Source organism: Bombus vosnesenskii, unplaced genomic scaffold, assembly GCF_011952255.1.
Source record: "Bombus vosnesenskii isolate JDL3184/JDL3185 unplaced genomic scaffold, Bvos_JDL3184-5_v1.1 scf7180000013444, whole genome shotgun sequence".
Taxonomy (NCBI): Eukaryota; Metazoa; Arthropoda; class Insecta; order Hymenoptera; family Apidae; genus Bombus; species Bombus vosnesenskii.
In genome coordinates, this window is record NW_022883055.1 from 1033079 (window position 1) to 1051383 (window position 18305).

At 36.3% G+C, this 18305-nt stretch overlaps 2 protein-coding genes across 13 annotated transcripts in view; one reads left to right on the top strand and one right to left on the bottom strand.

Moving 5' to 3' along the window:
• LOC117238234 (longitudinals lacking protein, isoforms A/B/D/L-like) overlaps nt 1-18305 on the bottom strand; it is a 91689-nt gene that overhangs the window by 55938 nt on the left and 17446 nt on the right. The gene's annotated exons all lie outside the window — the stretch shown is intronic.
• Nucleotides 828-3522, top strand: LOC117238236 (golgin subfamily A member 6-like protein 1). The gene has a single exon (XM_033502995.1). It carries the CDS (start codon nt 2589-2591, stop codon nt 3477-3479), a length of 891 nt encoding a protein of 296 aa, XP_033358886.1. The 5' UTR covers nt 828-2588; the 3' UTR covers nt 3480-3522.

Consider the following 18305-nt stretch of genomic DNA (forward strand, 5'->3'; position numbering starts at 1 on the left):
GGAACGAACTTATGGAATCACCTAATGTTTACGGTGTCGGTAGAAGTACACGTGGCTTTGTCTTTGGCTGCGATGATATTATTCCTTGTTTCGAATAAAATCCACGCACGCAGATATATCTGCCTCCTTGGAAGACATTTCTGGAAGCCACGGATGTCTCTATTAGCCACAGATCTTCGTGATTTTTTCGCTTTCCTTATTAGAATCCCTCCTCTCCTAAAGCTTTCGTTTCTACTTTATTCTAGAAATGTTCGTTCGCGTTCCTTTCTTTCACTGCAATTTCATTTTTCGTATTCTTGTGCCGCTTCTTTTCTGTTGCTAGAATTGTCTAGAAATCTTTGAATTATTCTAAATTTCCACTATTATTACGATAGAGAGGAACCGGATAGATTACCTTTAACCACTGTGATCAAATTTCGAACAACGAGGTAAACATTGTGTACGGAGGCAGTTGAAAGCAAAAAGAAACCTGTTGTCAACGTTCGTAATAGTACATAATAGTCAAACATCCGACGAGAGAATTTCGGAGGACAAGGGATTAACAACAAGTGGACTCTATATACTTGACAAACATCGAACGATAGATAATTAATAGGTAAAATAATAAATAACGATATGTGTTATGATACTCGAGCAAGTGTCCGGTAAAGCGTAAGAACAAAAGTGTCATCGAGAAGAAAATGGTCGACTAAGACGACACGAACAGAAACTATTTTTCCAATTTGTAACAAGGATTGAACGTCAAAGAAGATTTTTAATTCATTCGGATCTCATCTAACCGAAACAGCACTAATAATTCGTCAACTTTTAAAGGTCCTGGATAATTCTACCGCGTTACCGGAAGGATAATCCAACGAATATCTCACTACATATAAAGTTGTAGCTAAGCGCGAAGTGAAAATAAGAACGCGAGGAACATGGTAAATGACCCTTTGTCATCGAAAATAAAATACCCTACTTTTTCTTTACTCTTTGTTGAAAGTCAAAATTCTCACACAAGTTCTCTTCGGCCACTGCTCAAAGACACAAGAGAAACCCTTGGTTAAGAAAACTCGTTGCAAACAAGTAATTCCGATGATGTAGTAATTATTTTCATCACATTCCTGATCGCTCTAAAACGCACACTTAACCGAAAAATATGAACATAAAAATATAACCATTTGAGTCCCAGGGATCTTTGAAAAAACAGGGTCGAATATTTGTTATTTTTATGAAATACTGGGACTGGGACGTACTGGGACTTCCCGACACAAAATCTAAACAGTGCAATCGCAGTTGAAGCTCAAACGGATAAATGTGGAAGCTACGGGTGTATCGAACGAACCAAGATGACGAACAAAGGAAGCTATTCAAAATATCGGTATCACGAAGCGCGTGTTGTACATGTTCGCACTCGTAGCGAAGTGCGTTGCTCGCTTGCCGGCTTCAATCGAGTGACGAGCTGGTTAACGCGTAGGGAAATTCCCTCTCTCCATGCCTTTCGATCATAGCGATATCTATGATCAGTATCGCTCGATCGAAAGCATAATCCGATATTCCGACTGATTGTGAGCAGGTCGACCCTTAGCGTCATCGTGACAATTTCTGCTTCGAAAATAATCGTTTTGAAAATAATAAATCGCGAGCACCGTCACAGCTTGCTATCTAACATAAAACAATGTTGCATAAAGTCGTTTTTAAAAAGTCTTCGTTATAATTAATTCGAGAAGAACACCTATAAAACGAATAATTGTAGATAATATAGCTTAAAATTACAGCTGTAGCAGCAACTACATCAAAGAGGAAAAAGTATCGCATAAGGAGAATGAAATTGATTGGTTGCCACAAATATAGGTATCCATTTTGATATTCACATGGGAACACAAACATAGAAATTCTCTATACGTTGCAATAAATCCTTTTGAAAAACTTGATCGTGTGATTTTGTCATACGTGGAATGTCTCGGGATAAATACGACCTTATAATCCCTGTATACACGCGTTAATTGTAAAATAGATGATATATACCGGCAGAAAGTCTAAATATGTTGCAAAATATCTGACAAATTATATAACGATAGTGGGGACTTTTGGTTTGGTTCGGGGCGAAGGTAACACGCGGACGGAGAGCTCTGGGGAAAAAGGAGAAGGAAATATAAAGTGACGCGAAGAAGGGAAAATAAAGGGTGAGAATACGAGGAGAAAGTGAAAGAAAAGCGAAAAGAAGTCTGGAACGAGAGAGAGGTACGAATTAGAAAACTAGAGGAGAAGAGTTTAGGAAGGCAAAAACGCGGCAAATAAAGTAAGGCAAGGAAACAAAAGATGACGTTAAACAGAGGAAGACCAAGGAACGCGGGTAAGGTGGGAGATGAGGATGACTTCAAAAACACATTGGATAGGTACAGCTTGTCAGGAAAGGAGACACCAACCAGGAAGAGAGGAATGGAGATAATAATGGAAAAAATAGAGAGGATGGAAAGAGGATTTGAGGCGATGATAAGAGAAATAAAAGGGACATTTGAAAAATAAGTGGAGGGAATGAATGAAAGTCATTGACATATGCAGACGATATTGTGCTGGTGGCGGATAGAGAAGAGGAGCTAAAGGAGATGTCGAAGAGACTCAAAAAATTTTTGAAGGAAGCCGATTTGGAGCTGAGCACGGAAAAGACCAAAATAGTAGTCTTTAAAAAAAGAAGGAACAAAAGGAGGCAAAGAAAATGGAAGTGGGGAGAGCAAGAATTGGAAGAGATGGACGAGATAAGATACCTAGGGTATATACTGCAGAAAAACGGAAGTGATAAGAAGCACATACAAAATAGGAAAAAGAGAGCAACAATTGCAATGAAGAAAACATGGAACGTGGGAGAAAGAATATTCAAACAGGACTACAAAAGGAGAATGAAGATGTTTGGGGCACTGGTAGAGAGCGTGGCGCTATTTGGAGCAGAGGTATGGAGCTGGAACATGGAAGAAAGACTGGACAGAGTTCAAAGGGGATATGTGAAATGGATATTAGGCTTAGATATGACAACACTAAATTATATACTGGTAGAGGAATGGAAATTAATAGAAATGAAAGAGAAAGCATTAAAAAGAGCAGCAAGGTTCGAAGAGAAAGCCCTAGAATCAAAAAAGGAATTAGTAAAGGAGTGCATAAAGGAAAAAGAGAGAGAGAATGGGGGAGTGGTTCAGGAAGGGAAAAGAGCAAGAAAGAGAAAGAAGGGACTAGAAGAGGTGAGAAAAGGAGGGACGCAGATAGAAACAGGAGAGGAGCAAGAAAGGATGACAACAGACCAAATTATAGAAGAAAGAAGGAAGAGAGAAACAGAAGAGAGGGGGGAAAGGATAAGGGAATCCAAGTATAATATACACTACAGAAACATAGCCAAAGAGAAATTACCAAAGTACTTAGAAGGGAGGATGAAGTGGAAGGACAGAAGAATACGGGCAAGTTTCAGATGCGGAAACGAGACCAAAGCAAGGGAATACTGGAAATAAGAGGGGGAAAAAGATGCAGACTATGCAGAAGGAAAGAAGAAGACCTAAGATATTTAATAGAAGAATGTGAAACAACGAGAGGACCAAAGGACATAGGAAAAACGTTAAACGAGACTGGAGAAGGTTTAGCAGAACTTAAAGCAATAACAGAGGCGGGAAGGGCAAACGACAAGAAGGAGGCACAGCAAAGAGGCGAGAGATCAAAGTTGCAATAGTTTTTTTAGGCATTAGTTGATAATTTATAGTTCCTAATGTTTAGTTTTTAGGGGTAGAATAAGCAAGGTAGTGCAATAGAATAGAATGGAAAAGAGGGGAGGTAGACATATAAGAAGAGAATTAGATGTAAGAGATGTAAAACCGAAAGTTCGTCCAAAGCCGAAAGGCACGGACTAAACAATAATAAATATAACGATATTGATAAGAATTTATGAAAACCGGTGAAGAGCCATGAAATAATCTACAAACAGACCTAATATTTAGCATTTGATTTTGATTGACAATTGATTAAGAATACCTAAATCCTCGTCTTTATGCCTAAAACTATGTATAGACAGTGTAAGGCAGATCCATGACACTGCTTTATCCAATAGCTGCTTCGCTCAAGTTGCTTCCCGCCGTTACATAGAATGCACGAGGCAGGGTGAGCCTCAGTTACATTCTCGAAAGAAATCATTCAAGAAAGTCATTCAAAGCGTCCAGGCGAAGCAAATGGGGATTTGCGAGACATCTTTTATCTCGCCAAGAATTCGAAAATCGATGGCTCACTCCGAGGTAGCCTCACTCTCAGGTAAGTTTGGGAACGAGGCAGCCTCGCCCTCACGTAAGCTTAGGGACGAGGCAGATATACGGTATATATCTCACGAGGCAACCTCACCATTACAAAAATTTAGAGACGAGGCAGGTATATAGTATAGTCAGTCTCGCATTCTCTTTGCATAGCCTTAGATTTCATTTTGTCTCAATATTATGTGGATGGACATCTCTTCCTGAAGCTACAATATGGACAGTGAAATTCTGCTGTCTAAAGATCATGATCAGTTTGTATCACGATCACAGTTGATTTTAATATCAGTGCCCTTGTGGAATAGAATATTATTGGCTCGCGAAGCCAACCCTCCAAATATCCTTTCGCAGGTAAGTATTTCTTGCTCAAGAGTTCGATGACAATTAAAATCCAGGTGAAATTAAGCGCAGTAGTAGGCGGAAACAGCGACGGCCGTTAAGCCTATGAACGTTATACGAAGTTTAAACAATTTTCATACTTGCACAATTAAATTCATCTTATTATTTACGTGGAAATATCTCGCTTTTCTTTTCGTTTTACTCTCTTTTATTCCATGTATATTACGTAGTATTATATATATGTTACATATAATAAATACATAAGGATATAGATCCAAAAGAAACTTTTTCAGAGATTTCTTTTTATTTAAATTTCATAACAATTTGTAAAATTCGCAGAGCAATAATATGTATTTATATTTAATGCTCAATGACAGCGACATCGATGATGACGATAACGGTAACGATAATGATAACATTAATGGTAATGATAACGCTGGCAATAATGATAACGATAACAATATATTGTTCATTCTCTCGTTGTATAAATCCATGTTCAAAATTATATATTTCATTAATATATATATATAATTATATATATATATATAATTATATATATATATATCTAATAAAATTATGTATTATTCAAACAATCTTTGTACACGATGAAAAATATCTTTCTAATGTGCACCATGCCAGTAGTGAAAATATAACATTTCATAAATATGTATATCTTCGATCAATTGAATACGTATTGTACTAACCTCACTACAAGAGATTGATTTTTCTAGTCGAATTGTTCGTGTACCACATTCTTATATGTATATGTATGTCACATCCAAGAGTAACAGTGCACACAAGATGTATTCAATACCGTATGAAGTACGTTCGGTAAAATTGCCAGCAATTAATAACTTCTTCTTGAACTATTGGATATACGTTTGATCTGATATTCAACAAATATGAAACGTCCACTTAAGTGGGTTACGTACGTACACACTTGCATGCACTTGTAACTTACACGTGTATTGTTCTGATAAATATCTAAAAAAAAAAAAAAGAAAAAATAACAAACAAAAGATAGGAATATTATTTATTTGGCATTATTTGTAATCAAATTATTTGGCAGTTTATAACATGCGCGCACCCATGCTATATAAATTTATCAATTTGTACAATTTAAATAACGATTCTTCGTTAACACATTCGCACCGGATGCCTCATATTTGAATTGGGTTCTCTTACTAGCACCCGAATGAGGCACGTGTGAGTTATAAAACGTAATAAACACTTCAAATTCTCCCCAGAAGTGTCATGACAATAATTCGATGAATTATAAAAAAAAAGCTATATGTATATTTCATATGTTTACAAGTTCTTTTAAGAAAAGTACATTGTGTTATAGCGATAAGATCCGAATTCGATGCTTGGGCTTTGCTCCATAATGCAATTGCAGGCAGCAGATAATTCTGGCTATGTCGTTGAAGGAAAACAACATCGTTTGATTGTTCGATGTCACTTCGATGTGTTCCGTTTATTAATAGCATTAGAATAGGGCTGCGATAACCGATGAGTCAAAATGTCCCTGTATTAGTCGAACGAGGGTTTAAAATTTCAATACACGCTTGGTCACTGTGAAATAATTTACGACTCTGCTTACAATGTTTTTTTGTAAAGCATCCATTGACGAAAAATTTATAGCATCTTTTAGATATAATTTAATTTTGCAAAATTCTACGAGTTTTTCCCCGGCACTTGCATCCCATTCGACTGCAAATGAAACGATGCGAATGTGTTAATTTCATAAATTTCTCTCGAATGAAAAATTCAGTTTGACCTAAGTACACCAGCTTATACGTTCTTAACTAAGATTAACAGAAATATCAACTAGCAACAAAATTAAGACGCACAATGTGCATCTCCAATTTACTTTTTCAGTGAAATCAAACGATTCGAAATTTATTTCGATAGATGCAGATTAGAAGGTGACGTGACCCAGGATCCGAATGGCTTGATATTTATGTATACTTAATTACCGTATAATTACCAGTTATTTTATTTAATCTCGCGTATTAATAACATTACGCGAGACGCAATGTCCTTGCGTTAATCGATCAACGAGAAATTTTATCATCAATAAATATTATACACTCGAAACTAGTAAAAACTCTTCTCGCTATTAACAATTGACATTTTTGTACATACGATTTAAACTTTATCACAAAAGTTACCTTTGGTTCGCCTTTGGACAATAGGATATTTCCAAAATAATAATTACAAAAAGAAAACGTACGATAATTGATACATTATGCTTTAAATCAAAGAACTAAGAGCAAATAATCTATAGATTGAAAACGGAGGTAAACATGGAAAAGCAGGAGCTAAAACTAGAAAAAGAGTAAGAATAATGTAGACGCCGTTCGCCAACTTTAATACATATTTACGTGGTCTAGCAACGTGAACTCGCATCGTAAAAGACGAATAAATTAAAAAAAAAAAAAAAAAAAAAGAAAAAAAAAAAGAAAAAAAAACACCGACATACGGATAATCGATTGCTCGAAGAAAACGATGAAAGTCGAATAACTGGAACTACGATAGATGCGTAAATCCGTGCGATCGAGCATCTTTGAAGTAAGATTGTCGGTGAAAAGTGGAAGCTACTTAGTGACCGATCCACCATGAATATTGAGGATGTGCTGCTTCAGGTGATCCGGTCGACAGAAGTATTTTCCGCAGAGAGTGCACGTGAAAGTATACCTGGATCCGAGTCTTCCGCACTCGTACCTGGAGTGTCGCGTCAGAGAGGATCGTGACCTATATTCACGTCCACACATGACACACCGAAATCTCAGCTCGCTGGCAGAGACACCCTCCATCATAGGGCTTGCTGTAAGCATACACGGAGGCTTTTTACATATGGGTTATCCTCCTCTATCTTTAACGGGAGAGTCGAAATTCACGTTCATCCCTGACGAATTACACCTCGTTTTGCACTCCCTTCCTTCCTCTCTCTCTCTCTCTCCCGCGCGTCTTCTCGCTCTCTCGGACTTTCACCCTTCGTCCCTCTTTAATCATTCGTCTTGTTTCTCCCGATTTCCCTCTGCATGGTAGTGCAAAAAAGTGAACGACAATGGCTATTTCGAAGCGGGTTTCGTCTCTCAACAACGAACAATGGGAAAATGAAAGCTCGAGCTAAGCATGTGGACGATATACGACCAAGGTTTAAGAAGCTCGCTCTAAAAAGAAGACTGCGCGCTCTATTACAAAAATCTTTCTTACCACTTTGATCGAACGTTAAATCACCACACTGTAACGTGACTCGATACTCGAAGTATGATGTAAAATACCGAAGTTGCGATCATTCGCAACTGGCGAAATATAGTAGCCGTATCACAACGCAGTAGCTGCATTTACCGCATCGGTTCATAATTGTAACCAATAAACGAAAAGAAACAAATCAAAGAGAAACAGAACATTAATGAACGTTTGTTTGGAGAATAACGACGCATAATATGAAGTTAGATAACGTGGTATTAGAAGTTTGCTGGAATTTTGCTTCAGAAATTTGGAGAAGTGCCGAGATCAAGCAAAAACAAAAAAAGAAAGGCAACCACGGTCTCGCAAAGCGCTTAATTGCTGTTTATATGCAGTCTTCTTTACTTTGAGCCGTTGTTATTTACATGCTGCTCCAAAATGAATCGCATTTATTAGTGTGTTTCCATTTTTACAACCGTAATACTTCATTAATTAAACCCAACGTAAAAAATGCCTCCTTGTATAGTTTCACCCAACGTATGCCCATAACAACACACGTATATGCCTAAACCTAAAACAATCTATCGTAATTGCATTTCGCCAGGTCGTTTCTTTTTCTCAATTCGATTGATGTATTATTCCGCATCACAATAATGATTATGAAAGCTTAAATTCGCGGCAGACCATGAATCAGCATGCAGTATACATTTTCAGATATCATCGTAAATGAACACACGTTTTCTTCCATAATTCTATCAATTAAGCGTAACATCGATCTTTTATAAAACATATTTTTTATTACACACTTGTGCGAGCAACACACATTTCTGTAACAGTTAATATACAAAAGAATAATCGATTCGTTTCGATAAATGTAACAATCTCTTAAGTAGTTCAAGGTTCTTTCGTTAGTTAAGTCATTGGAACGACTATTATATAGATTAATATTTTCAAATATATTGGTGAAAAAAGACCGTATTGTTATTCCTACCACTGTGCAAATTACTTTAAAATTATTCTCAGGTATCTCACTATAAGAAACTCCTATGAACTGGTGATAGTTTTCTTCTTGGCATTTAAGCTGTACGCACGCGCACGCATGACACGTGTACATACATACACATCCATACATACGTACATACATGTACATACATACGTATACACACACGCACACACATGTTAAGTTAATCATTACTTCAAGACTAATGAAGTAGAAAATGGAGGAAATGAAACATCGGCTTTCAAATCTAAGTCATAGGTCCAAATGAAGAGACCGTTGTTGCGAACAGAAGGAAACCCACCTGGTACAGCCTTAACGACGAAAAATAACAGTTCGCAAATTTCGTTGTACAATACAGAGTTTTGTAGATATCTGCAACTCCATTTGAATAGTAGAAGAGCTTCGATTCCTATTTTATCCTTCCTCCTTCCTTCTCTTCTTTTTTCATTTGCGAAAAATATGTGACGACGTAGTCCAGTGTCTGCATCGATACGTTACAACTTACGTGGCAACCTTTGAATATAATACCGTGGCAATAAATCATCCAAGATAGCTCTCTCTTGCAGAAGAGATCAATTGGTTACATCTCGTGATCATATACTGCGTGATGGAACCCTAATAGATTTTGTCTGAACTCGTTCGTGATACTCGTTCGTGTGTTACATTAAAAAAAAAAACTTGTAACGCTATTCAATAAAATCTAATTGTACATATACGCGAGGTGATAAACGAAGGCATCCCATACTTAATTCTTTACGAAAACTTTGAATAATGTTACGAGTGATGTATTAGAAAGAGAAACATGGAAAAACATTACGTAAAATTTTGAACGAAATCATCGTTAAATAATGACATATTTACAAAATGGCCCGCGAGTTCCAAAGAAAAATAATTTAACCACGTTTTCCGATTAGAAACTCTTTTTAATATCACGCTTAAAGTGTAAAATAACTTTAAAGTTAAAAAGAGAATAGAGGATAGGAGAAGGATAATGAAAAGAAGCGATGAAAAACAATTATTCTTTATGACAAATAATTTATTGCATATCTTCTTATGCTCCACTTCACTGGACGACACAGCTGGAATACGTGCAATCGAAGAATGCAAACTGTGCAGAATATTCCTCCTAAACGCCGTATATTCTGACCACTTATGAACACACGTTTGAATAAACAGAATTTGAAAAATCGAATCGACCACCTTTTCGTTAAATGTTAATTCGGAAAGCTCGACAGTATTGAACGAATCCATTAGAATATTCGTATTTCAATATTTTTATCGTAATCGTAATTTATATCGTAGACGCATTTCGATTAAGAGTTCTCGTCGCGGATATGCGTTATTCAAAACCATTTTAACGATACAATCCCTGCCTGCTGGTATTTCGTCAATATAGTTCCGTTTTTCACGCGATCAATATATTGATTTATAGTAGCAAACACGAACATTGAAATTTAAATGTATTTTATACAGTCATGAACTGTCAAACGAGTACACAGTTTATTCTACCAGATAAACGTGTTGTCGGAACACATTAATTGGTACAATATCTTACTGCAATTACTTTCGTACAGAATTACTTAACAATTATTACGTCGGTTGCTCGCGGGACAAGAATCACGATTTACTTTCCAAAAGAAAATGACACGCGCTGTCAGTTTTTAGTCTCATTTACAATAACAGTGGTTAGAATCGTTCTCCTTTTCCTCATACACAAATGTAACAAAGAAAGTTAGTCTTATGATTTCTAATTGGTTAGAAACATCAGATAAAATTACATTTTATCCCGCAATTAAAGTTTAAATCATTGCTTTATAGCCATCGTCCTGTTATCTGCGACCTACTTGCTGTCTTTCAAGTAACGTTATCGAGACTTACAAATCATCGTTTAACATGTCACGAGCCAAAATGGCTTGAACTTTATCTAACTTGACCGACGTGATCAACTCGGCAAATATTACAACGAAAAGAACATAACAAAAAAGCTTGAAAAAAATACAAAATAACCTTTCACGACATCGGAAGTACAAGAAACTCGATAACAGACACGTCGATTAAGTTTATTTCTAAGGAAATAGACGTATTTATATTTACGACAAATATAACAATAACGTATACGTATTCGAATTGAATTAAATAATCATCTCTAAAACAATCGCGGATCCGCGTGATTGAGAGAACGAGCAACGTAAAACATATTCTGCATCGCAACATAGTTGATTTCTCTGGTTTCTGATAAAGCGTGCATAACGAGATAAGTAAGAAACAAGAGAAGGGAAATGTATTGTGGAACAATTCTCCTTCACTTAGTCTCTCCTTGAGAGTCCCGGAAAATTACAACGGAGAACTGTTGATTCGAGATGGGAAACCTTCTTCTGCAGTAAGGTACCATATGATGACCAGTCCGCTTCTGATGTACCCGCATGGAGTCCAGCCGAGTGAAACGACGACAGCAAGTTCTGCAGGCAAACTGCTTCTCTACTCCACATTCATATTTCCGGTGCCTGACCAAAGAGTAATGGACGGCGTAACGTCGACCACATCGCGAGCAACAATACCCAAGAATCGACTCTGAAACACCGTGGTCCTTACCACAATCACGCCAACACTCGTACCACTCTACTATCCCTCTCATCTGTCTGGATGTCCTGTCCCGTCAAAACACATACAGAATGGTTCAGCTAAAAATCACCTGCTCTATTTATCGTATGAAAAATATTCTCAAGATAAAGTTGCACTATTTCGAAGGGTAAAATGTAACGCTGGAATAATTTTTCTCTCAAGTTCGTTTCTTTCTTTGCTTACGGATATTCAAGGTCATCGGTACATTTTTCAATGAAACTCTGTACTTTTATCCACTAATTGATGCGTTTTTATCTCCTATACAAAGGTGCTATACCTGAAAAAATGCATAGTTTAGAAGATATTTAATCCTTAATTTTGCAAAATTGCGCATACGAAAAACAAGAAAACAACGTAATATTAATACGTGTTTTCCTTATCTGTCGTACACTAAATTTGATGAAATTAAAATGAAAATCTTATAGATTATGCATTGTCCCACGTAAATAGATACTTTAATACTTTTGTACATGGAATAGAAAACCGCGTCAATTGATAGATGAAGAAAGTATTATTTAAAAACATGTCGACGACCTTGATATCTTCTAAAGGCAACAAAATGACCTTAAAAAGAATTCTTCCCACCGTTGCACGTGTGCCTTGAAATAATGTAATTTTATTCTCAAGTTTTTTCGTACAATGAACAGGTATTGAGATGATCCCATTTAGCTAACTCATCTTGTATATGTAAGTCCTAGGTTCATAACGATAAAACGACACGTTTTACGACATTTCATTCTACAATACATCGCTACTCCAATAATGATCACTGCGCAGCAAACATTATCAGAGGAACAATGATTGTACAATATGTACATGATACACATTGACGTTTCCCTGCTTCGTCTCGGCTTCTCGCATTTTGTTCCGTGCAGTCTGGTACTGTCTACTCTAAAATGCGATTCCGACGTATCAAGAAACGCTCGCTTCTTCAATAATTAATCTATCACGAACAAAAACGATTAATTCCAAAATTAGACTAAAAAAATTAGGTCGTCTTATCAAAGACGAGCGCAAAACAGCAAACACAATTTACTATCCTGCTACTAATCATCTAATAGAACTTTTACATTTGCAACATTCTAGCAAATCTTACACTATTAACGATAATTTATAACAAACGTGTCTCCCATCCTCTCTCTCTTTCCCTTCCTTTTTTACCAGTGCGAATAATGTATTCAATCCTTAATCGCAAATGCTTACGTCGTAGTACGTGACTAATAAATTTCCGGATAAATCTTAAATAGAATATCGTTTTTTGACTTGCAATTTTTCCGATAGATACTTGTTAACATTTGAAGTTCAAAATGACAACAATATCTCTGCGGTACCCGCAACGAGAAATTCGAATCAAATTGAACAACAATGTTTCCTTCAAGTATCTCAAGTAGAAAACTTAGTAAATGATTATTTTCCGTTAAATTTGTTGGAAATCCCTACGTATTTCATGATTATACTTGACAGATAACGTACATTACGGGACAAAACATGCTCTTTAATATAGCCACACAGCTGGCTACCAAAATCGTTCGAGAGTCAATAAATAATTCGTTCGTAACTATGTCGCTGATTACGTTGAATTAATGTGCAACTTTTTATATCAGAAAAAACAATCACGGATGGATGAAAGTACAATCGATCGGCCTTTCGTCATCTGGCGCCTTAGAGTACAAAAGGTAAAGGATTGAACGCACATCCATCTTGTGATTTTTCTTCTAAATTTCTCTTCGCACGATTAAGTGCTTCGATACCTATTAAATTTTCTTACGTTTTCTCAGACGCACAAAACAACACATCCAGAACTCCAACCACACAGAAAATCGAACGAGCAAAAACGATAACATCTTGCACCACAAGCGAATACGAATGCGACCACGAGAAACGACTTGTATTGCCCCAACACCTTTTCTTATCGCTTTAGCTTTACCAATATTATTCTTGTATCGAGGAAAAGACAGTATTCATCACACTTACATATGTGTCGCAAGCAACATACCAATATATGAAAGAATGAAGGATCGATTACGGTATGACAAATAAAAGAAGACAAATTAAAAGCCTATTAAATCCTAATTTTATCTGGACTAAAAACAGATAACGAGATGTAATTTCTCCAGCGAAGACGTAAATATTGATTGTAATCCTCGGAATAATAATTAATTGCAAAGAAAGATAATATAAATTTATAACGTAACCAAGTGTTATAATAATCGCAAGTATATATATATATCGTACTACAATAAAAATGATTGTTTGAATACACTTGTTTACAACGGATCAGGAATTAACAATTCAAGTAATAAGTATTCAAGCAATCATTTTTACGAAAAGTACTACTATATTAAAGCATACTGAAACGTAAGGCATCTTGCGTGACGATACAACACGCAAGATTAAATACTTAACCTGTGTGAACTTTCATCGATCGCTTCTGAACACATCACACGCGCGTTTACCGTACACTGCACATCTTGATTTCTTCTCTTGCACTTGTTTTCACACGACACGAATTTTCCACAGCTCCAAATCCGTCAAGTGCTTGTTACAAATTTTTACTTCGTCTTCGAATACCAAATTACCAAGCAGACAAACGAAAGTCTGAAAATTTACAGTCATAAAGAATAAGATCAAGGCTGTGTAGTGCGTTTGTACCGACAAAGTGCAACAAGATCACGGAATGAAATCACTACAGAAAATTATTGTAGTGATAAGCATAGATCGAGTTACACACACACACATTATACAAGGTACATACGTTGCGTCAACACTTCAAATTATTCAGAGTTGAAAGAGCAACATTAATGTACTTATAAATATTCAATACCTTAAACTCGGTGGTAATGAATATCAATTAGCATAAATAGAAATCACCATCAATCGAGAATACATAAACAATAGAAGATATACAAAGCCAACGATCATTAGTGTTCTGAACGAAAATAATGCGTATGAAATCGTCATATCATGAACAATAATGAACATAATCAAATAACCTAAAATGCTAAGAACAAGACATTTACATAATGTGAGCAGTAAAAGAATCACATAAAAGCTTGATTGCAAAAATATAGCCATATGTAGGGAAAGGAAGAAACACGATGTATAAATATATAGTATGAAATAACAAATATGAATCTAACTGCAGTTAGACTTAATTTAATGAGGAAAGGGAAACATTATTAAAATTATCATACCACCTTTTTGTCAATGCACATAGCAATTTTCCCACGAAGAAGTTGAGAAATCTTTCCGGTGATTTCAACATCCGATATGCTTTAACGTGAACACTGGAAAACTCGATGACACGTTTGTCTCATTCGCTTTTCTCTCGCCGAGAAAGATATCAAGTTCGATATCTTTCAATGATCAAGAAACTGTAACTGCTTTTTAAAACAGTGCACAGCTGAATTGAACACCGCGCAACTGAAATTGCAACTCGGTTAATTAAAAAAGAAAAATTACTTCTAAACCCAAAACTTCTACAATATCAAGTTTCGCAAGTAAAATTAATTCTACTTGCTTAGCTGTTTCTATTTCCAAAAAATTTCAAATGGAAAATTTTCGGAAATAAAAGCAAACAGCAAAACGTTTTTTCGTCTTCTTACATCGAATAAACCTTTCATCAAACTAGTCCTTGACCTCGCCTCCTCTTCTTGAGTCGAAAAACATGAGCACAGCACCAACACATATCACAGCTGAATAAATAAAAAGAGTCAGAAAAATGATCTCATACAAATTTCTGATCACATGTATAGGAATAATTAAAAGGAATGATTGATTCATTAAGACAGATACAGTTATTCAATATATCAGAGACAACAAAATAATATTATGTGAAAAATTGAATTGCGGGTATATCTTTTGAATATATCAAATAAGCATACCCATCAAAGGAACTGTCATAAAATAACTAACACATCGCTACAAAATGCTGTAACTATGTGTACATCACATCAGAAACGTAAATTTTTATCTCGCATCATTACGATATAGTACAATAGTAGAATATACCAACTCATGATGGTACTGAGATATAGGCTTTAGTCTTCTTACCACAAATTAAATTGAATCGAGCAACAGCAAAATGAAAACCTTGTTACGTATAAAAATTATACGTATGTAGAAATTTTATATCATAAACAATTGAAATGTATGAGCGGTATGCACGAAGATATAAACACAGAAACAGTAATTGTCACATGACATAGAAATATACGTACTAATATCAATGAAATATTACCTTCTTTATATTATCGTGCTATCATATGACTAGACATTAATACCTTTACCATAACATTACCTGTTCAACCTATACAATATTTTCCTCTGGTGTTTCTTTATTCGTCTTCGTTAGATTCGTTTGTGGAAACACAACACACGGCATGGCGGTAATGGTCAACGCACAAATCGGGAAAATAAAGCCGACTTGTTACGAGCCAAATTTTACCATGCACTAAATTCGTTTTTCACGCGTATTTTCGCGAGGTATCGCTCATTATAAAATGCAATGAAGCAATACCGTCAATTTCGTCGAAATTTTAAGAACCGAAGCATTTTCGTAGCAAAAGGCCAAACGAAAATACATTTCATGAAGCCGACCAATGCACAAGAAGAGTACATTGGTTTTTCTTTCCTCTTCTTCCGTAGCATTAGCACTATCAGAATTTGAACGAGCATTTACCGTCTCGATCGAGAAATCGCTCGATCGTGACCAAAAAAACTTCTCGTCTCTCGCTGCTTCGATCTTCCTTTTAATTTATTTATTCTCTTCGCAAAATGGCCTAAACACTTGGAAGGTAAAACGATAGCAACAACGTACATCGTAAAATCACATGGCATAGTACAACGAAATTCGAATGCCATAAAATATAACATCATAAAAAGTATTAACAATTGTATACAAATAAATGTTCCCATACGCAGTATAGATATATGATAATAGTACATATATCGAGTGGAAAACATTGTGTAATAGATGTATGTTTAAATGTTACGTATACATGTAGGTATGTGTGAATGTACGTATGCATGTACATGCAGACATACACGCGTATGTACCTGCTACGTATTTATATGTATATATAAACTCACATCTGTATATACATATAACGCACGCAAGTAAATACACGATATACGTTCGTATCATGTACATACACAACATACATGCGCACATGTAAAATATGCATTTTAAATCAGGTTAATTAAATACTTGATGTTTATATGCGTTACGAACAAAGAAGCAAGTTATGTACACATGGGTTAGTTTAAAAAAAAATCAAAATGTAATGGAACGTGTGCAAGCGCGTACGCCTCGTACTATAGTATACCTCGCATATTATCGTAGAAATGCAAGAAAGGAAGACATATGTTCGCAAAATGAGCACCACCACCGTTTATACGTGTGTGTATATATACATAACTACCCACGAGAAAAATACGTTGATCTGCAGGCAAATCACAAGATTTTTCACGCAACGAGTACGCATCGCGCTCGCTCACCTCCGTAAAGTTAAAGAGTCGTAATTACACTACCGAAGGAAGCGTAGCATGCAAGACGAATTACGCAAAAAATGGCACAACGCAATGGATTGAGAACTATCGAGTGTACGCATACACGGATGGATAAAGAAAAAGTACGTTGAGTCACACATCGTATTATATGTATTGTACGTATACCTGTGTATGCATGCATGTTTTATGTACGCTACGTGTATACATATACATATACACATGTATACGCACGCAGCATACAAATGCATACAGCAGACACATACAAATACGCACACACTATCGATACGCGTGGAAAAGATTGGACACGCGTGAAACGCGCGTTCACACGACACGTGACTTCAACGCTGCATGTGTATCACATGCTTTTATGCGAATACGTGCGCAGCGCGTATCACGCGTGCCACGGCTACCAAAAGAACACGTGCTTTTTTTGTTTTGATTTTTAGATCGTTGATGTTACAGTGACCTACAGATTTGAATATGCGGAAAGAACACACGTATATCGTGTTCCAATAGAAGGAAAAACATATCCCATCGCCGTATTCACGAGACGTTTATCTTCGTCACGAGAACGAGTAACTTTATATTCGATAACCTTCCAAACATACGCCGTGCGCTTCCAATGCGAGGATCGTGCAACCGGAGAACACGTCCGCCAATCGACGACGCACTGCCAACCGGTGCGCTCATTGTGCCGTTAAAAATACGATGTAGAAGCAACCGTGTGTATAAAAACGCGACAAAAAAAAAACACGACAATGATAGTAAAAAATGAGTGAGATGTGCATATATCGGGTCCTTCCGTTCATGCAAGTGAAAAAAAAAAAAAAGAAAAATAATGTTGAGATTCTTCGATACTGCTAATTACGTACTCATTTCTCCCGACGTATCCGGTTAACCGCAAAATTAAAGAAATTTTAATACACACGCGCACAACGATTGACTTTACGTCGCAGTGAAGAAATGTACACGAGAGAAACGCAATTTGACTTCATCTCGTGTGCATCATTATTACGCGCGGTGGATACACGAATACGCATCAATTCCTTCTTTCGTCCGATTGTTTTTCCTTACACATTATACTACCACATATCTCCGTGGACTTTTTTTTATCTTACGGCCAACAAAAAAAACACGTAACAACTACAAATGGGTATTTTCTTTTCCTTTAGGATACGAGGGTTTGATTTCGGTTTCGACAGCAGAGGTAAACACGCGATATCTCTTGTGCGAAAAAACGCCTCTCGATAGCTTTCGTACGTTTGCGTCCTATATTACAAAATAAAGCAAAATAGAAACGAAGCTAGTGTCATTGGGCCAGTCAACATTGCGTGTTTACCTTTACCGTCTCTACCGAAATATATATATATATATTT

Coding starts and splice junctions, on each gene's coding strand:
- LOC117238236 (XM_033502995.1), top strand. CDS start 2,589: ATGTCGAAGAGACTCAAAAAATTTTTGAAGGAAGCCGATTTGGAGCTG.